General features: G+C 37.1%; 1 protein-coding gene across 3 annotated transcripts in view; it reads left to right on the top strand.

Annotated features, from left to right (window-relative positions):
- LOC127978963 (growth factor receptor-bound protein 10) overlaps positions 1 to 22,600 on the top strand; it is a 50,495-nt gene that overhangs the window by 15,435 nt on the left and 12,460 nt on the right. For 2 of the 3 annotated variants that reach the window (XM_052583996.1, XM_052583993.1), the window contains 4 exons: positions 1,481 to 1,574; positions 7,540 to 7,786; positions 9,204 to 9,339; positions 22,026 to 22,106. In XM_052583996.1, the coding sequence (XP_052439956.1) occupies positions 7,575 to 7,786; positions 9,204 to 9,339; positions 22,026 to 22,106 (429 nt within the window). In that variant the 5' untranslated portion in view covers positions 1,481 to 1,574; positions 7,540 to 7,574. The remainder of the gene's footprint in view (positions 1 to 1,480; positions 1,575 to 7,539; positions 7,787 to 9,203; positions 9,340 to 22,025; positions 22,107 to 22,600) is intronic. The other variant, XM_052583994.1, reaches the window with a different exon arrangement.

Genomic DNA, 22,600 nt, shown 5'->3' with positions numbered 1-22,600 from the left:
CACATCAGCGCCTAGAATGGCCAAGTTATAGCTTTCGGGTTCAGAGGTCAACTTTAAAATGCTTTGGATTTCTAACCACTCTTTAGCCTAGTCAATAGCTATAATTGGGTCACGTGACCTGCCTCTCTAAGAAATTCGCTGCCTTTGTTGCCCCGTGGAATCAGCTGGGGGTTAAGGTTTACATAACGGACACAAGGCCTGGAGCCCATCCAAGTACAGCACACACACATATATATATATATATATATATATATATATATATATATATATATACACACACACCCTCTCGCATTCCTCTGTCATCCCCTGCTACAGATCCTGGTGCGTTCCACTTTTGAGCTTCCTTGAAGAGAGTGAAAAGACTTTACAGTTTGAATTTAAAGTAATATGGTCCAAATTAAACCGTTTAAATATGCAAACCTTCTGTTGGTGTTGGTGTGCAGCATTTGTTGACTTTTTTTTGGTCTTTTAACACTGCTCAAGATTAACTAACAGAACACTGGCTGAAGCATTAGAGAAGCTTTCTCAGAGCTGTAAATTTCCCTTCTTGTTTTTATAGATGTTTTTCTCTTTTCTGAGAGCAGGCTGGCTTGGTGCAGTGTTAAGAGAGAGCAGAAGAGAGAAATAGAAAGAAGACAGGAAGAAAAGAGAGCATGGAGACCTCTGGCAGAGGCTAGTTCCTGGAAACTCGGCTTCTATTTTCTTAGGTTTCCTAGAAAACTGGAAATTGAAAATGTGGCTTTATTTTTATTATTTTTTTTCTTGGACTACTTCTTCCATCTTTGTGCATTCTGCTTTGAATTATATGGTGTGAGATTGTGAGTGTGGTTTGAGAGCACCAGAGCTGTTGCTGTGTGCATAGTTGCCCTTTTTCGTTCAGTATTCTATGTTGATGCATTGGGAATGATGGATGGGACTTTCATAAACATATATGCATGTAATTGCTACTGTCAAAGACATGAATTACATATATTTTCTGCCAAATTGATTCTGTTTTTGCATTCAGTCCACATGCAATATATGCTTTTATATATAGTTTTATGGGAGAAATCGAAACAAAACTTATTTACTGATATTCTACCATTCTTACTCGACCATTAAGTCAAAGTCAAAACTGGTTCAGTTAGTTTTGTAAACTGGATCAACTAATAAAACTATCAGATTCAGATTCTCTATTTTATTATTTTGAAGAGTGACCAGTATTTATTTATTTAAATTATACTTTTTTTTTTTTTTATTAGAAGTAAATCATACAAGAACATTATAAGGGTGAGCAATTTATGACAAAATCCCATTTTGGGGGCGGGGAGATGGGGGTGGTGAATGGTTCCATTAAATATTAGAAGTGTCCACATTAGAAGCAGACTATAGCCTGAAAGTATTGGTCATGGCATAAAGTGGCAGAGATGCATCTCTTTATATATCATTTTTATGTTACTACTTGAGCTGTCTGACCTTCTCCATTTTTTTTTCTCTTCAGGGCAATGTTGACCGCACCCCCTCTCGCAGGCCATCAAATCTCATCGGTTCAAGCTTCCAGCAGTCGTCCAATCGGAATTCTCTCAATCACCCAGGTGGGTTATTAAAGGGTCTTTCTATCCTTTTGTTCATGTACATTCAATTGCTTTAGTTATGTTGCATTTTAAGTGGCAATATCTAATTGGATTGCACAGGCAGCGTTTGTCCTCAGTAGCATAGCGGAGGTCACTGGGTTCTGTAAGGTCACAGAGGTTACTGGCGACCCTTCTTGTAGCTGCGGTGGTTGTGTGCACTTAGCGCTGTATATCCTCCACGAGCTATGCAAGCCAGGGCCTTCCCCGAATTTCTAACCGTTTTATAGCTGTGAGCAAGGCTGTTGGCTGCAGATCTTGTGTGTGTGTGTGTGTGTGTGTGTGTGTGTGTCTATGTCCTGCTCTCCAGATGCAGCCTTGCTTTAACGTGTCACTAGTATGAAGCATATAGATTTTTCAGAAAGCCACAGCAGGCTCTTGTGTGTAGACATACACTGTGGGCTGGTCAGGGTTGTAAGGAATGCTGACATTGATTTATGGATACAACATCTTGACTGTCTATTGTTTATATATAAAGATCTAAATACTAATTTACTTTAACCCTGCCACTTGGGAACTGGGTCCAATGAGACCCTAGGATGTCAGAAAGTTTATATATGTACATATACACACATTCACTCACTCACACACACACACATATATATATATATATATGTTTATCCTTTATGCATAAATATAGCTGCCTTTGTATTTTAGGAATCGAGTCCCTTGAGGAAAAAAAACACTTTGGTGTAAACTTGTTTTAAAACCCCTGCATCCAGGAAAACCGTAATGAAAATGATTTATTTTTTTCCCAAATGAAAGCATCATCAGACTGAGATCAAAGGGACAGTTTGGCATATTTAGTTAACTTCTCGGGACAAATATGTATGCTATTGCTAAGTAAACCGAGTCTTGATGCAGACTTTTTATTAACTTCTACTGTTTATATTCTGAGGTATTGATGTTTTCTTTCCTCTACTCTGAATCCTCACATAAACTTTTCTGCATTTTTACGTGCTCAGTAAGACATTATTTAGTCTGCGTATTAAGCCAATTTCCTCGTAGGGACTGATGATGGCTTCCTACTGGGCAGGGCGAGATGGCAGTACTCCTGTATCCCATACATACACAGACACACACTTGAGGATACACACACACACACAGTGTAAAAGCCTATAAATCTTTCTTGTTGTGTTGGTTTCTGGTCAACTGTGGCAAGCCACTGGGTGGGTGCTTGCACTTACATGCCTGATTGTGCTCTATAAGTTGAGGCTGGAGTTATATGAGGTGACCTATATTCAGTACACACACAGAGAGAGAGAGAGAGAGAGAGAGAGAGTTGGGCACATGAGGTTGGACCGTCTTCTGAAACACAGTTCCAAAGTGAGGAAGTACAGCTGAAAGAAAAGCAACAGGAAAGAGACAGTCTGTCTGACAGTATTGGGCACTGAAGAGATCTGTGTATCCTCTATTGAAAAAAATCCCTGCTAGCTAGGACTCTTCCTTATGGATTGCTAATGAATGTTTTGATGTAGCTAAGGCTACGTTCACACTGCAGGCAGAAACTACCCACTTCCGACACAGATCCGATCTTTTTCAAATGTGACCCAGGCCACTTGGGTATGTGGTCCTAAATCCGATACGTATCCGATCTTTTGAAATGTGACCTCCGTCTGAACGGCCAGGCCACATGTATCCGACCCGTACGTCATTTATACACTACAAACGTCATAATTCTGCATTGAAGTAGGCGGGAACGAGAAGAGCCACTCACATCAGTATCCCACCACTCCTGGCTGCGACTCCGAACCCACACGTTTCTCTGTACCGACGTTGCTAACACTGCTTCACAAAACGTGATGGCCAAAAACCTTGCTCTCCTCCTTCTTTTTAATTTTCTTCTTAAAACGAGAAGATTGTAATTGTGCTGGCTCCGTTGGGAAAATAACTTTATTGCAAAAAAGAGCTCCGCTGTTGACTACACTGTTGTTGACATCCATGTTTAACGTTAGCTACTTTCGCAAACAACGAGTGTCGTCGTTCACCGTTGAGTACTCTTCTGCGCATGAGGGTCACTTCTTTTCACTTCATTTATTTTTTTTTTAATCGGAATTGAGCATTAAGCCCTGCAGTGTGAACGTAGCCTAACTGACCATTTATTTGCACTGTATTCTTTATTATTGTTATTTGTTTGACAAGGTCTGATATTAATAATCAAGGTATTGATTATAAAAAATAACTGATAAACCAGAGAGAACGTATGGTTGTAAGGAGCGTTCTGGAATGTTTGTCAGACTTGTCCACTAAATTAGACCCTTTGCAGGGAGCTTGATTGACAGGTGGTCTGAACGATCATGTTGCAGAATCAGCCGAAACTGAGAGTAGATTACTGTGGGTGGACTTGAATTTAAAATAGCGTGTATTAACATCTTCCCACAGTTTAAATAAAATACCTTCTAATGTACATTCATGTTTATTTCTTGCTTTAATAGCAACAGTAAGTAAGGGGGTCAGGTCTTTGCAAAGGGTCAATTAGACACACCTCTCTTTCTAAAACCCGCCCTGAAAACAATGCAGCATGCAGTCAATAGTTTAACTTGAATGTGATGCATTGAGGATTTATAATTTGCGAGTGTGCAACAAGTGTGAGAAGAGGACGGTAACATACAAGAGCCTATAGCATCACCATGAACTATAGTAATGTAATTTTTAAAATACCATGGTAGTAGCATGTTCTATTACATGTAGATAGTTAATGTCATGTTTTTTTAGTTTATTTTTACGTTAGCCTCAATAAAATGAGTTTACCTTTGTAGCACATGTTATCACCATGATAACATATAAAAAATAACCTATGATGTCAACATGTACTGTGGTAATGTCATGATGTCTGGTCATACCAAAGTAATTACATCATTTTTTTTATGTTACTATGGTAATAGCATGTTCTTTTACATGTACCATGGTATAATATGAACATTTTTGTGTTTGTTAGTAAGGCGACTTTGAGGAATGTGAAATGGAGAAAAGAGGAAGGGAGTGTTTGGAAAGAAAAAACAAAAACTCTTGCATATTCACAAAACAGCACTCAAAGCATATTCGGACCATTTAGCACTGAGAGCGGTAAATGGGAAGATGCTCTTTGACAATCCCTTGTACTCACTGTACTTGAAGATCTTGTACTTGTAGATCTGGATCTAGCATCGTTTTACAGTGCTATTCATCTTATTTTATGTACACGTTTGAGTTTGAGGAGACTTCTTTCATGCACAGGGCACTTGCCGAGCTCTCTTCTTACATTCAGGAACTCTTACACTCGGACACACGCGGAAGTGTGTGGGGCTGGGGTATGTATGGAATGCACAGCGGTTCGAACGCTGCTGGTTTTCTACAGGATGTCAGGAGCAGAACATTGATTTAAATCTGTTTTTGAATCTGCCTCTCTGATTGGTCACTTCCTCAGTTGCTAAGGTAACTCGGGTATTGCTAAACTAATATTTGCTAGCTAGCTTAGTTAAAATTGGCTTGAAACACATTCATCTCCCTCCACTTTTTTAATGTAGTGGATAGACCTACATCTCAATATCCAATCAACAACCAATGAATACATTTCCTGCCTTTAATTTGTTTTTGTTTTTTTGCAAATATGTTTATCAAAATGAAAATATGTGGCCTCTTCGGTTTCATCACAACTAGATATTCGTTAACATCTGTTTGCAGTTGATAAAAGTTAAGTGAAAGTGTTGCATTGTTTTCATTATAGTTGTGGTTTGGACTTCTCTATTCTAATAGAATTTAAAACTCCTCGGGGAGCTAGTTTAGCTAAATATTCTTTTTAGCTAGTCGATAAACGTTTACTTTTCTTACATCTCGCTGCCTTCTCTTTGCTTAACAAGTTTGGATCAATAAGGGACAGCATATTTCAGCAGTGTTGGTACTGATGAAGGAAAAGCACTTTGGTGACCCACACTTCACTAGCATTACATTTAGCATGATTTGCTCGCACCAGTTGTTTGAGATCACCACTGTAGGGCCTTAAAAGCATAGTTTTTATGGGTCTTGATTGCACAAAGTGCTTCTCAACTAATGGGTCATGACCCAAAAATGTGTCTCAGGGCTGTTTTGATAAGGTTGTGGACGGCAGGAAAAAAATAATAAAAAACAACGCTAAATGCTAATAATAAAATGAAGTTTTGGCACTGTGAAGGGTACCACTTGAGGTCATGAGGCAAAGGCAGATGAGAATCAGTAGGTTAAAGCATTTCAGTCATCAACCAAGTTAGTGAAAATACATGCCAGCTATTGAACCTGTCCAGCTTGCTTCATTTAACAGGCATGTACCGTTATTACAGAGCAATTCCACAAACCACCTGCTGTTCCTCCCACAGAACAGAGTGTATTGTGCTAGTTTGTTGTGTGTGAGCAAGATTGGTGGACTGTTTGGTTTTGGATGTCAGTGAGTAAAGTTATGGGGTTATTGACTCAAGATGATTTGCTCGGAGTCAGATTAGAGGGATTCAGTCAGATCAGGGAACACTGAAATGTGACCAAAAGCACAGATCGCTTTGGTCTTTAGTCATTTAATTTGATACTGCCATCTCGTGGCTACTTATTGTTAGTGGCATTGTATATTAAGTGCATTGTTCTCATACAGTTTATGCAACTACTGTTCAAATAAGACCATTTAATCTTTGATTACTTTCCAAGATTCTAAATCGCTATGCTACACCATCTCAAGATGCTTATATATTCAATTAAACGAACCATACTTAAAAGGAAATTTCTTGAAACATAATGGAAAACTGGTAACTAGTAACTACATCGACATAAAGTTATATCAGTTTCTGAAATTCTGGAACACCACTTAACCATAATGCATATGGAAAACAAGTGGACATGGTGGTGAATGTTCTGTGGTCGATCTGTCAAAGTGTGTCCAAAGGCTCGGCTTAAAATCATCCAGAAAGCCACAGTGGATCCGAAAAAACTCTTCCAAAGAAATGTGGGCTGGGAGAGGAGCAATGTGGAAACCACTGCTAACCAAGAACATAAACGCGCATCTCTCATCTGCCAAAGAGCACCTGGCTGATCCCCAAGACTTTTGGAAGAATGTTCTATGAGTCAAAAATGGAACATTTTGGATGACATGCATCCCATTATGTCTGGTGTGAAATTAAAATGACATTCCACAATCTTGCCGACGGTCAAACGTAGTGGTGTTAGTGTGAGAATGCCTTACTACTTCCAAACTTGACATGATTGATTTAATGGTTTTGACATAATTGATTTAAAGTGAAATTGTGAAATTAAAATGAATCAATAAATTCCCTAATAAAAAGTGTATGTGGTGGTGCCCTGGTTCAGTGCAACGTGAAGTTTTATTTTAGAATAGCCTATATAAGAAATTTACATAATATTGTTTTTCATTTGAATGACTTATATGGTGTTATGTATATACAAATTACCTTTCAGGAGTTTGAATTTCAAGATTAAAAATAATAATACTGTTCTTAGGTCTCTTAAGCAAGAATATACTTAATGAAAAAAATAATATTGTGAAATATTATTACAATTTAAAATGGCTGTTTTCCATTTTAGTCTATAATATCTTATAGAAACCATTCTAATATGTTCAGTTTGGTCAGTATGATTAATTAATGCATCCTTACTGAAAGAAAATAATATTTAAAAAGAAAAACCTGAACCTGAACTTTTAAATGGTAGAGGATGTAATCATTTATTTTAAATTTTTGCTTATTAAAAGGTTCTTCAGCTAGACAAATTATAGCATAAATATTATACACAGTCTCTCAGTTAATATGCATAATATTCAATGATTAATTACAGCATCCTTTTGTACTTGAATGGAGTGTATTTCTGAGGCTAGTGTTAGTATTGTGGCTTCTGCTGAAACAATTGTTTCAAAAGGACTCAATCTCTTTCTCTTACCATGCATGTATTTTTTTTTTTTTTACTTTTGCTGCAGAGGATGATGTAGATCTGGAGGCTCTGGTGAATGACATGGCCTCTCTTTCTTCCTATGAGAGCATCTATGCAACCTGTGGCACCCAGCATGCGGACTCAGCCCCCCTCTTGCACAGCACTGATGGCAGTGGACTCCATGGCAACAGAGTGGCCCCACTGCCACGGGCCCCTATTAATAAAGTGACCGCCCCCCACACTCCTGCCCACAAGCTCCGGCGATCACAGCCAATGCACATACAGGCCGTCAGGTAATGCATATTTACATACATTATATTATATTGTATATTCACTAATTTAAGTGTGTTTTAACTGGTTATGAAAATATGACAACATCAGCGGAATTATGACTTGAAAATCCAGACTTGAAAATCAAGCAAATTTCGAATGTGTTCTGCAATTTTTCTGCATTACCTTAAGAAACAATGAAGTATCAAAATATAGAAATGTTGTGAAATATAATTAGTTTAAATTGAAATGAATAGTTTAACTATTCATAAATATTTATAAATATCATCAATATTTATATAGAAATAAATATTGAAAATAGTTGTGCTGCTTAATACTCAAAAGAGCAGCATTTAATTTTCTTTAATTTAAAATTCTTTACTGTCATTTATTATCAGTTTAAAGCATTTGAAACCTCGATAAACAAGTATTAATTTCTTTAATAAAATATTACTAACTACCATTCGAACGGTAGTGTAGCTGTGCTGAGATATGCTCTAATATTTCATTATTTCATCTTTAATGAAATTATACTAACTGAAACTGATTTGGTCAAAAGCTGTTGAAACCCTTCTTGTATCACACATTGTAATTATCAAGTCATTGATTATATCTAGGGCTCTGAATTAAATTTTGTGTGATTTTTAATAACATAAAAAAGTTTATCTACGCTTGCTTCATTTTAAAGTCATCTTTCAGAATCCTCTCCGACTGCTTTTTCTGCTCCGCTCTTTTACACCTCACCTTTCTGCAGGGCTTCTGTATCATTTGCCGTCTTTCATCCACTCTTTTCTGATCTCTATGACAGCAGGGTGTAGTTTCACACACATACACACACCGAGATGGGTTCACTCAGAGGTTCCCGTCTCTACACACTAACACAAGCACGCAGTCTTCTTTCGTTCTGACTTGGCCATGAACCCTGAACGGCCCACCCCCTGCTACGGTTCGGATTTAAAAAATTCTCTCAGTTATTATGGTCGCTCTAACTGTGCTGAGGCAGTCATGTATTATTCCCGGTCTTATTGATGTAGATCAAAGACCCGAAGACGAGTTTAGCATCTGCAGTCTATGTGTCTGTCTGCTGAACTCTGCCAAACACTATGAGAGTTCATGAACCGCTTCTCGGTTGGCTACGTGGGTTTCAAATCACTTGGTTTCATTCATATATTCTGTAGTAGAAGCCATAATGATTCTTCTGATTTATTTTTCATTAGCCTATCGCATTACAGTTCTGAAGTTTTCAGGGAACTTTAGGGCTTTAGTTCCCTGCTCAGCGTCGTATTGATTAAAACACGGATGATGTCAGGAATACTGCATGGCTAATAAATTAATGATATCTTAATGAAACGAGGTGCATTGCATTTTAAAGGTGAGTTCAGTACAAAAGTATAAGTACAACCTCATTTTTTTCTTGCCTCTTTGTGTCTCACCTTGTAGGCGACTTCAGGAAGAAGAGTTGCAAGTTCGTCCAGCGTCTTTGCCAGCAATTCCGAACCCGTTCCCTGAGCTCTGCAGCCCCTCGGGATCTCCTGTGCTGAGCCCTGGATCCCTGCCACAGCCATCGGAGCCACATGTAAGAGTTGAAAACAGACACTGCAATCTGAGCCCTGTAGCTATTACCCATCAGACACACATGGAATGCTACCTGAGTGATTTATTGCAGGTATGAGACTTATCCTAGTCTGTTCTCATGTAGGTTTGTACGAGAAACCATCGAAGTTGAGAGAAACTGAAATGATTGGAGATTCTTTTGCATTTAAATGTTGTTTCATTGGCGCTTTTTTTTGCGGCATGTGGCACTTTTGCTGCAGTGTATAGTTTTTCACTTAAGTCATTGATAACATCAGACTCTCTAAGTAAGGTACACAAACACCGAAGTCGAAAGTATACTGTACCTCCCTTGTCCTTGTTTGTTCCTCTCTGGCTGTAACCACCATAGACATTGAGTGAGACATGTCCACTTAGTAATCAGATACACCCAAATTGTGCTCTGTAATATTTGCTATGCTTGATGCTTCTCTCCATTACTAATTGCTTTGTTAAGGTTTTTAAAGACTGGTCTGCCTCAGTGATCCAACAGTGCTCATCAGTGTCAAAATACTTGACCAATCCAATCAAAGAATACAGGCATAGCACTCCGCTTCACCAAATCAAAGAGCTAATGGACTCGATTTTTCTTTGTGTTTAAAGCCTCAGAGTGTGCTTGAGAAGCAGCAATGTTCCCGTAAGGATTGCTTCAAATCACTCGCTAAAGATTACATTTCAACTTGGATGCTGTCTTAGAAAGTAACAGCCAATGTAGACACTACAGTGGAGAAGCTCGCTATGTTTTAGTAAAGAACTAACGACTCTCACAAGCTTATCAGGTTGCAGTCGTACAGAGCGTTTCCTCTTTAATCTCCTGTACTCCCCACACACACTCTCTGGACTTCACGGGGTCAGCCAGAGGGGTTGTTTGTAAATCCTGTACTTTTTCACGCGTGCATTATTGTTGTATAATTAGCGACCTACGAGATATGAGCATTTGTCAAGCATTGTCCCAAGTGTGAAATCCTGAACGGAAAAGTGTCAGTCTCTTTTTTTGGCCGTCATATCTTTCCTTAGCATCCTCTGAGCGGACACTCTTTTCTTGGATTGAGTGCTGCTTTCCTTTCACACGCCACTTGCGTTTCCACTTGCGAGTGTGTGGATGTGTATATTTGTCCAGGTCTGTGCCAGCAGTCAAAGCCCTTCCTTCCTCTTTCCTATCCTTTCTGTCATTTCCCAGAATGCCTTGCTTTAAGCTCCCTTTCCAAAGGAAAGAAAATAACTTTATTTATGCTCGTTGGCATGCGCAAGCACATTAGGGTCTAGAACAACTGAAAAAAATCCGAAAACAGGACGCGGCTTTAGCTTTGAGGTTTGAACCCAAGACAGTCTGCTGAGGTAAGATTTCCATTATCAAGACGTATAGGACATCCTGAGAGGTCAGGTCAATTTTGGTACTACAGTTAAGTTATTCATTCATTTATTAATGTATGCTATCAAAGATAAAAAAAAGTTGTGCTGCTTTATATTTATGTGGAAGCCATGATCCGGATTCCATAGATATATCTGTGTATATAATAAAAAGTAGAGGCAGATGTCTGTCATTAAAATAGCTTTTAATTCTTTCTCCGAATGATTCATAATTTCGTAGTAATAATTCATATTCCATGAAAACATGTTTATTATATTATAGTTATAATTCCTGGAAATTAAATTTAAAAAATGGTTTATATAGAAACAGTCATGTGGTGCTGCCAATTTATAAATAATCCAGTGAATTCTGTGTGATTTATTACTTTTTATTTGGAACTTCGTGGACACAGACCAAAAGATAAGGCCATTCATAACAAACGAATACGTCTGGCATCAGTGCACTAACACACTCAAATGAGTAAAAACAGAAAAATGATATTATTAACAGACTCCAGACCCTGATTGTGAGCCATATTCCAAGTCAATTAGCTCATGTACATCAGATGAAGTCTAATATTAACGTGACAATTTGCAGTTGCATCTAAATAATGTACAGCAGTCATTTCCACTGATATCCCTAGGCATGTGGCAAAATCTCTACGTGTTGATATTTCTACAGTCACGCAGTATATTCTGTTTTACCACCCAGCCCTAGTGTTTTTGACCTTCGTTTAAACTTTGTTCCCAGAAACTGATGTCAGTTATGTTGTTTTCTAGAGTTTGGAGCACACATTTCCAGTAAGCGTGGCCTATTATGGTTGGCAGTGCTTTTTGGGCATTGATATTACTACTGTAGGATGCTGTAGATGGGTTATGCACATGTTGGGTTTCTAAATAATCTCACGAGGATCGTCTGACCCTTAGTGACCGGCGGGTATCAGACTCTGCTCAGACATTGGCGGGCATGACATACTGTAGGCACAACATGCAATGCTCAATGTAGTCTCTTGCGGAGCGTGGGAATGGAATAAATGCTGCTGCTGTGTTTGTGAAACGGACAGTGCATTAGTGTGATTATAATCAGGTGCTTGAGATCTGTCAGTATGCTTCACAAAGATGAAATCTTTTATAATTTCTTTTGCATTCTCCACAGAGGTCTTTTCTGTATGTGTTCGTTTGAGCGTCTTTGTATTTATACTGGCACTGCCCTCAGAATAGATAAGATTACTCTCTGCCTGCATCTGCAACTGAAATCATACGCTCTCTTGCTCAAATGCGCAGCAGTTAGAAGTTTCTGGACAAGTGAATGCATTTGTATGTTGCATGAATTTACAATTTACTCTACTGTCACCGCAAAAAGTACTTGGCCACACTTGTGTGTTATTTGTGTGCAATAAGTAGCAAAATATCAAACCAACACAACTTTTTCAGAAATATATCTAGTAAGAGAAATATTTGTAAGAAGTTAGATTTTAAGTTATAAAACAGTAAATATATAATAAATTCTGAAATATGAATTCAATGAATTAAAAAAGGTTAAATCGGTTAAATTTTCATATATATATATATTAGGGGTGTAACGATACGCGTATTCGTATTGAACCGTTCGGTACGACGCTTTCGGTTCGGTACGCGGTACGCATTATGTATACCGAACGGTTCGTTGGAGTAATTAATTATATTTGAAAAAAAAAAAAAGAGAGAGAGAGAAATATAATGATATGCGTTCAACAAGGTAGCCCAATAACCCAAACAACGTAACAGGCAACGCCCCTGACACTCCCGAAGAAGAAAAAAACACCATCTTATATGTTTATGTTAGGGTACTACTCAGTCAGGCGCTCGCTCACTCAGTACACGCTGAAGGCTCGTTGCAAAATAGCCAATGCGTTTAACAGACTAGAAATGAGAAGATCCTCCAATAACCAACAGGTCTGGTGTTTGGGTGCACTTCGGATTCCCTTTAAGCTATAATGGTGATGGCAAGAGAGTGGTGGATAAAAAAACAACGGTATGTCGCATCTGCAACATGACAGGGTACACCAGCGGGAATAAAAAAAAAAAAAAAATCTGGGAAAAGACGAAAAAAAGGAGAAACATGCACGCAGCAAACTATCCCTGCAGCATTTAGAAACTATAGCTTACAGGGAATCCAACCCAAACACCAGACCTGTTGGTTATTTTAGGATCTTATATTTCTGGTCTGTTAAAGGCTTTCGACATTTTGCAACGAGCCTTCAGCGCGTGCTGAGTGAGCGAGCGCCTTAGGGGCCGTTCACATATCGTGCCTAAAAACGCGTGGAAAACGCTAAGCGCGTCTTTCTCCTCCTTTCCAAAGCGCTTGGGCAGAAGCGCTCATGAGGCGTCTGTCTTTGCTAAGCAACAATGACGTGCTCTCTCCATGAGACGCGGAAATTTCAGCGAAGGATAAATGGATTTGCAGCTCTAAAAATCGCTTGCAGTAGCTCTGCTACTAAATTTATTTCAAAATTGCAATCCATATACAACTATGATCAGCTGATCCTTCATCTTGGCTGAGCTCTCAACGTTGTTACGGGAAAGGATGAAGCTGATTGGTTAGTTCTTGTCACATGACCCGCGGTGCGCTTGCGGCATTCTGAAAAGTTGAGATGTTTTTACATTTTGCTGTATCTAAAACGTATCGAACCGAACCGAACCGAACCGTGACATCAGTGTATCGTATCGAACCGAACCGTGAATTTTGTGAACCGTTACACCCCTAAAATAGCGCGTTAACGACGTTAATTAGTTGTTTGTCGTTAATTACGTCAAATTTTTTAACGCATTTCACGCATGCGCATTGTGACAAATTATTTAGGTCAGGAAAGTGTCGTCGATCTCTGAATTCTCAAGATAGTAAAAAACAGCGGTGAGCGCTGCGACGAAAACACAGAAGAAGCTTAAGGTTTTACCCCAGTTACTCTCAAATACATTCATGCCAAGCTCGATAAACAGAGACGACTTTGGTAGTTGATACCGGAGCTTCTTCCTGTTATAGAGTCCTGTGTTTCACACTGTGCATGCGTAGAATGCATACATGCAATGCAGCGAAAATTACAGCTGTTTGAAAAAGCATTTGCATTTTTCCTCGGTTTTACTGGCACTTGAAGCCTTCAGAATGTGAAAATATCGATCCTAAAGTATTGTGGCAGAGCAAATGAACACCTCCTAAAAACAAGAGTGCCCAGAGTGCAGAGGGCGCATGTTTGTGTTTCTGAGTTCATTCTTTCGAGTTTCTCTATGCATAATTTCATAGATATGTGGCTATATTTAACCACTGGTTCACCTAAAACTCTTACAGTATCTGTAGTTAAATGGCATGGTTTGATATAGTGCTCAGGTAAATTTGATTAAGTAAATGTTAAACTTTTGAAAATGAGGAAAAAAAAGAACCACATATTGATGAATCAATACATGAAAATTATGTATCTGTGTCCTGTTATTTATCTTTTGGTACGCATTTCAGAAAAAAATAAATCGTTAGGATTCAGGTGTAATTGCAAATAGTGATTAATCATGATTAATCCACTGAAAATTCTGATTAATTTGATTAAAAATGTTAATCATTTGACAGCCCTAATATATATATATTTAAAATTATTTCATTTCTAATCATTCAATTAATGTAATCATCTATTTAATCATTAAAATTAAATATTTCAATTATTCTTTTTATTATATCAGTAGCTAAACTAGTAAAGCATAGCACTGTTGTTGAAGCTTTGATTCCCATGGAATGCATGGACAGATAAAAATGTGTATTTTGAATGCCTTGTAGGTTGCTTTGCATCTCCCAAATACATGTGTAAATGTTTTCCAGAGTGATGAGCATTGATGAATCTCCCGTAAGACCCAAAATAAACATTAAGAAAATAAATGGGGTCAATTTTGGTTGCACGTCAACTTTAAGCTTGTGTGTTAACTTAGAGTTGTGTATATGTCTGTTTAAAACGGCAAGAGCGCACAGGTCCGCCGCAGTGGGAATAATTAGGATTCGCTAGGTTTTCTTATTTACTCTTTTCTTTATTTATGTGTGTCAGCTTTCCCCTCAAGCACGTACGAATACTAATACGGCATTCTGTGCACGAGTGATCCATCTCTGATGTAGTAACTCGAGTTTCAAGCGCTGAACCTGCCGTGACCTACGCTGGATTCTGCGAGCGAGTGATTAATGGCGGTGAGCCAGAGCGCGGAGCCGCAGGGGGTGTGTGTCTGTGAGTTTGTGTACAGCGCGAAACGACACCAGGCCCTCAAGACTCTCGTAAATTCAGACCATAAAGTGACAATTGATTGAGGTCTTGCAACACACACAAAACCAACCCAGACACATCTGTGTGTTCATGTGTGAGCGATAGTAACACCTAATGTATTAGTCATCTTTATTTTAAGACCGTCTGGATTTTTGGAACATACACTAACAACAAAACAATACAGCTTCATTTAATGGCATATATCATGTCTTATATTTACATGCTGGTATAAATTTGTATGCTGACAGAGAACAGAATGTTCAGACTCTTGGATATGGTTTTCTTTGAGAATGATGATATCACATGACCCATCTTTACTGTTACACAAGCCTATCTCTTTTTTGGATCATCACCATAACATATACATAACATTTAGTACTAATCAGTGTTATTTTAGTATCTTTGAGATGCTATTATAGATTTTTAATAATTGAAATTACATTTATTTTATTGGTTTAATTTTGAGTTTTTGTTCATTTTTAAGCATGTAAGTTGTAAAAGGAACCTTTGTATACCATGTCCTCACTTCCTCTTTAAACTGCAGTTCAGACAAGCTTAGACGCCCGCTAACTAGCTTTGCTTTGATGATTGGCTGACATTTGTTATCTTATAACTGAACTCAACTGCTTCAAGCAGCATGAGACAACACTTTTTTTTTTTTAGTCAGTCTTGTCCTCAGGATGATGCGGTCAGCTGACAAAATTTTCCATGAATGCTTTGCCTGATAGGAAAAATCGAATTTCTCTGTCATCTTTCTTGTTCTCTTCAAATGGCTGTCTAGTTTTGCGTGTAAAGACAGTGTAAAACATTATACAATCCTTAATTTGTCTCTGCCATATTACATTACATATGCAATGGCTGACTGTTTGGGTTGTGTGTTAGGCGTCTGGTTTCCTTGCTTGTTTGCACAAAGCGTTTGTCTTGTTTGCGGTCTCCCATTTCCCATCCATCCAAAGCTCATTCAAGATGAGAAGGATGTCTTAAGAAGTTTGTTCCACAGAATTTACCGTGTGACTTTTCACATATGAATACATGGGTGTGTGCTATAGTTTCTATACGAGAACTGCTAAAACAAATTTCAATTGAAACACTACCTATTTCTTTCTAATTCTTGTTTACCTGACACACACAGTTGTTTCGTATTCGAGGCATGGTCAGTCACATTTATGTGTTCAAGGTAAGACTGTAAGTAGCAAAGGTCACAGTTTAATTCACATTTATTTAGCATTTTTAACAATGATGAAGGAGCTTTACTGGGTGTAATGCCCAAAATCCCAGTGAGTCAGCAGAAAGTAGCTGGAACCGAAACCTGTAAAATTGAATGTTTGTGAACAGGGCATTGTCAGGCCATGAGAAATATATAAATATTGAATTCTCATATTTTTTATGTAGTCATATACACACTGAAAAACCACTAGTATTTTTCACAAATAATTAACTTGATATATCTATAGGTGTTTTTATATACAATTAATCTTAGTTGATTCATTAGCTAACATGGATTTAATGAATAATAATTTCACAGCATTTATTACATTTTAAAAATGCATTAGTGTAAGTTTCAATTAATTAATATTAAAGCATTGGTATTGGCTTTAAAAATTAACATTTAATTTTCTAACTTTGAATGTTTAAGATTTATTCATTTTCTTGACAGTACATTAACTGATAACTACATTAAATGATTTGTTTTCAATAATTAAAAAGGTTTAAATGTATTAGCACATGTAATAATTAACAGTTATTTGGATTGCATATCTGTCTTCCAGAATGTTGTGTTTAATATAAACCCAATATTAGGGTAGTTTTGGATCGGGTGTGTTACATATCCACTCGTTTTATTGTTGAGTTAGCATGGCTCCTTTGCTATACCTTGCTACCTGTTAGACCTACCATCCGAGGCATGATTTGTAAGGAGAAAGAAACTTTGACTTTGGAAGGGTGAGAAGTCATTACTTTCCCCGTTTTGTTCATGCGGTTAAGTAGATGATGCACGTTTAAACACTTTTTAGATCTATCACACCACTGACAATCCATATGTTTGTTTACCTGTCACCTGAGTCACGCTCTGTGTGAGAACCACTTTGTATTCTTAGTTCACACAGTCAAATAAACTCAAATGCCCCATTTAGCAGAACCTTTGCCAAAAATTTCCTCCCAGGTGACCCATTAAAGTTTTGTGCTGTGAAACGAGACACTGTCGCAGCGGAGTTGATATGTCTGTGTGTGTGGATCCTGTCTCCACCCTAGTGTACACTCAACACCAGTTTGATTCGGTTTGTGTGCCAGAGCCTGGGTTTCAGTTTTTTATGCTAATTCTGAATTTAAACTTGTGTATTTCAAGTATATATATATATATATATATGTATTAGGGCTGGGCAAGTTCATGCGTTTTTATCGCGTTAACGCATTAATTAATTAATGCCAACAATTAATTTATTGCGCGTTAACATACTTTTTATTTTAAAAGTCCGTTGCTCACTGCGTTTGAATACACATAGATAGACTGTAATAAAACAACCGAATACAACACAAACCATGGGTCACAGGAGGGATGGGATGTTTATCAGTAGGCTACTGCGGCTGCTTGGGATGAGCGTCATCACGCGTCTCAACCAATGAAAGCATTTGTTGTGTGCCTAAGAGAGCTACAGCGCGAAACAGAAAATATCAGGTGCGGACTGAAAAATGGAAAAAGGTAACGAAATCTTAAATGGACATTTATATTTTAAACCTCTTCCACACAGTGGAGTTAATAGAACTAAAGCTATTTGTAACCACTGCAAAGCTGAATTTTCTTATCATCGGAGCACTTCGAGTCTGAAGTATCACTTAAATGCAATGCACACCGTTGATGCCAGCAAATCACCTGCCCAAACAAATGGATAAATGCAGTTAATTTTGTCCACTCAACCTGCATCACTGAAAGATTTTATTTAATTTTATTATTTTTTTGGACTGAGATTCTCAGTCTCTTAAAGGAGATTGATGTTGTTGCTCGGAAGGGGCCAGTTAAAATGTTATTAACGAGGTTCTGGACATAATAATATATATATATATGTTTTTGCAAACTAAACAAAACTTTATTTAATAAAACATTAATGTTTTAATGTTTTATTTATACGTTAATGTTATATTTAATTTGATTACATTAATGTTTAAGTTAAGATTTACAAGAAATGTTAACTGCTACTAACTTTTAACTGCTGTAAAAAAGCACTTTATTTGTTTAAAGTTTTGACAAACCAAATGTTATTGCACTTTTGTTCATACAGCAGAACTTTGAAAGAATAAAATTACACAATACACTACATTTGATTTCATTATTGAATTTTGCGCATGTTGCGATTAATCGTGATTAATCGCAGAAAAATCATGAGATTAATCGCGATTAAAATACTTAATCGTTGCCCAGCACTAATTTGCACTAATAGATGTTATTTGTTTTTTTTTATGAAATACTGTTATTATAGTGTACAATTGCACTTTATTATTACACATTGTGTAGCTGTTCATTCTAAAGGTCCAGTCTGTCTTCTAATTTTTATGTAATTGTTACTCTTTGACATTGAGTAAATCCTGTGGACCAAGGCCTGTTGTGATATCTTGATTAGTCCAAGTCCTATGGTAGAGTTCCCTCTTACTTGAATGTAGCTCACTCACTTGCCCTAACACACATGCACACACACATACACCTACAGAACCTCTCCTGGCTTTCTCTTTCTCGCTCTCTCTGATTCTCTATCTCTCCCTCCCAGTGTTGAAATTAAGTTATAATTGCCTCATTAAATTGTGATTAAATATGTTATTAATTAATTATGGAAAGATATTTCATGTCTTTACTTGTCACTTAACACTTAACACTGCTACAGTTGAAGTTTGAAGCCGTGTTGGTAGTAAAAATATTGTGATGGTAGTAAAATAGGTGGTAAAAAGGTAGTAAATTCAATTTAAGAATCTCTGTATAAACCCTGTTTATATATTTTAAATTGATTATACTAAAATGACCCCCTGCGTTAATTGCATTAAATACTTTTTAATGCCGTTAATCTGGAAAACTGATTAACTTATGTTAATGTGGATGGTTGTACTCTACTTTTTGATATGCATATGTAATATTGTGTTATCGTGTATCCTGTTCTTCACTGTTTTTTTTCTTTATTCATTCTGGGGTTGTTTCCACTTGCTGATAAACCGTCAAACACATCTTGTTGCACAAACATGTGTCTCTCTCTGTATTTCACACACAGACTGGTTCCTCTCCATGAAACCTGAAACTTCCAAATCTGTCAGTGACGTTTATCCCCTGAGATCTCTAAACAAAGGCATGTGTGAATGTATGTCAGGGCTGGTTATATTTTTGCCTCTTAATGTGGATTTTTACAGCATGTTTGTGATGTCACTGGGTCACAGAGTTCAATAAACTGTGGGTGGTAATAATGCCTGCATCTGAGTGTAAATGCATGTCTGTCAGGCCTGTGTGGGGTTAAAATCTAATTTGCTCTGTCAAGTAAGGTAATAAGAGCGAGGTGAGTGATCGCAGCACACAGGGTTGTTTACAAATGAACTTGCGGGGGCCGTTTTTCCACACAGCCACAGGTTTCTCCTAGTTTGTCTCTTGCACTTTTCTAACTTATCTTAGGGTTTTATCATGCCGAGTTGTACATTATTAAACATGATTTCCATTTAGATGTATGGATGTTTATGTTAGATGGACCATTTCCGGTTATTCAGTTGTGATAGCTTCTTGTTTCCAAAGTCTTTGATCTTTCACTGTGGAGGTCAGTCTTGCTTAATAGTGTCCATACAATGTAGTCACTCAATTTAATTGGTTTCTCACCCACATATGCTCATGCATGCATACATGCATCTGTGTGCTTGTGAGCATGGTCTGTTCTCTCTCTCTCTGCAGTTTTCAGATGCACATAAGTTTGACACTGATTTGCATTGCACTTATTATTTCTCTTTGTATGTCTTACTTTCCCTTTGAGAGCCTTTATAACTTTCTATCTGTATTACACTTTTACTGTCTAACGTCTGTATATCTTACTATCTGTCTACCTGTCTTACCATCAATCCATCCATTCGTCCATCCGGGGGGGTTCGATACAACTTTTTCAGAACTGATCCGAAACCAAAAATTCGCAGTATCGGCCGATATCGATCTGATACCATTGCATTTGTTTGTTTTTTTGTTTTGTTTTTCTCGGTGTAGTATTTCTGTACCTCAATGTGTGTTGAACTGATCATCACTCTTTTGTGTCTTACACACAATACTAAATATAGACCGCTTTCTTATAATGAAAAAATATATATTATCTTAATCTATTACAAAATACTATTATCAACTAGTTTAGATAATTCGGTAGCAAATGTTACTCTAGAAAAATCATAAATGTATAATAATTTTATAAAATCTAAACTTTTAGCGAAAAAAAAACATTTAGTCGGAAACAAATAAAACTTCAGTGTAGGACTAAATCTGGTAAAATGTTACACATTGCTCTTTTTATTGTTGTAAAATACATTCATGAAAAAGTAATGTATTTATATATCAATATATAGGGCCAACTATAAAATTAAATGACATTTATTTTAAAATTAAAGCACAGTAATGAGGCAGCAAGACAAACAAGAAAAACTATGAATAATCTGTCACTGCGCAAAATTATTATGATTCGAAAGGCTCCAATCCAGAGTGGCACAAAGTTTATGTGCATCCCTTGTGCAGAATGATGTGCTTGAAGCAACATGGGGTCACAGCGCACAGGCACAGCGCTCCACATAGAAAAGTTCAAAGCACAGAAGGAAAGAGATATCAATGCATAGTGTATTAAATCTGTGTTATAGTTTGAGCATTATTTTTCTTTAAATCTCAGTTACTGTGCTCGTGAAGAACAATTTATAGTGCTCAGTGGCGTGCCGCTCATCTCCCGCAAGGTAGGCTATGGGGCCCCTCCCACCAGCAGTAATACCTTGCCACTTATGAAAATTTATTGTGCACCTGCTGCAATACACTACGACTACTTAGTACATTTTCCCCATTTACTTAATTGATTTAACAGTAATGAATGTGGAAAATTATCATTGCATTGATACATTTGATATTATTACTGAATAATATAAATATGTGCGTTTGTTATCGCTAATGAGTCAGACTGAAATCTTCGCAGGATTAAATATTTATTCTGAACGTGGAGACAATAAAAGTGCTGCTGCTCCAATTTGATTGTTATTTTAGCAATAGAAGGAGGATCGTTCAATAGGCTAATAATATTAATAGTAATAATAAAACACAAACATTTATTATAGGCCCCGGTCTAGGTAACTTTTTTTTTTTTCCTTTTTTTTTGTGTGTTTGTTTTGATCCGCTCTCCCAGTTGCTTATGTCAAATTTCTCCTAAGGGAGACAATAAAAGAGAACTAACTAACTAACTTATTTTGTTTAAACCGTATAGACTCAATAAAATTGGTGTAAACTGCAGAAAAAGTCTGAGTTGGCCTATACAAGCATCGCTAATTGTAGAAAATAAATTATTCAAGCAAAAAGGAAATTAAATGTGAAAGAACTAGGAGAAAATCTCCTGTATTTCGGGCTTCAGCAGCATTTCTGAATGAAAACAATTGTTAATTGTTAAACAATTGTTAAACAGACCCCTTTAAACGATATATCTAATTATGCACCTGTTTATAACTATACACATTTCTAACTGTATACATGCCTAACCATATTCCTTGCTGTCTAATTATATTTATCTGTATACTTGTCTAACTATAACTGTGTATCTGTCTGTCTAACCATTCTGTCTATTTAACTGTATTCCTGTGTATAACTCTCTCTATATCTGTGCATATATAATCACAGAACCTAATGTATCAGAATTACTGGCCATATACTGTGACTCTGTTCTATTTTTGGATTACCTCTTCCCTCGTTATATAAACTGGGAACAATGCTTGAACAACCCTCTATTGACTCCAAACAAACACTTTGTTGTGATGTTGTCATGTGAATGTTTGGAAAAACTTGTTTTTTTTTTACATTTAGAGATGCTCCCATATGACCTATAGAGGCGGGATGGAGCAGTTCAGAGCAAACATTTGTGACGATGCGTTTGAACAACATTGGGTAAATGCTCTTACATCATAAAGCTTTGTAAAAAATGGCATTTGCAGCAGTAGAATGGTACATGTATAACTAAGAATGAGCAATGAAACAATGCTTTAACTTCTATAATGGTCTTACTAATAACTCAACCCCCAACATCCTTTTCTTCATGGTGTCGAGTCAGATTACATGATACTGTTCTCTTTTGTCTGAGGACAGAATGGTGTGTGTTCTTGATTTTATGCATTTAACAGACGCTTTTATCCAATGCGACTTACAGTGCATTCAGGCTAACATTTTTTATCTAACATGTGTTCCCTGGGAATCGAACCCACAACCTTGTGCTGCTAATGCAATGCTCTACCACTTGAGCCGCAGGAACACAAGATATATAGTAAGTTTTATATAAGTTATATATACTATATACTTATGTAAGTTTTTATACTTAACCACTCTTAAAATGAACACGAACATACTTCAAATAGTGAGAAATTGTAAGGTTTTGATAATGTTGA

The sequence above is a fragment of the Carassius gibelio genome, chromosome B19 (genome assembly GCF_023724105.1).
Source record: "Carassius gibelio isolate Cgi1373 ecotype wild population from Czech Republic chromosome B19, carGib1.2-hapl.c, whole genome shotgun sequence".
Lineage (NCBI taxonomy): Eukaryota > Metazoa > Chordata > Actinopteri > Cypriniformes > Cyprinidae > Carassius > Carassius gibelio.
The sequence above is the reverse complement of the archived record's forward strand: the minus strand, read 5'-3'. Positions and strand labels throughout refer to the sequence as shown.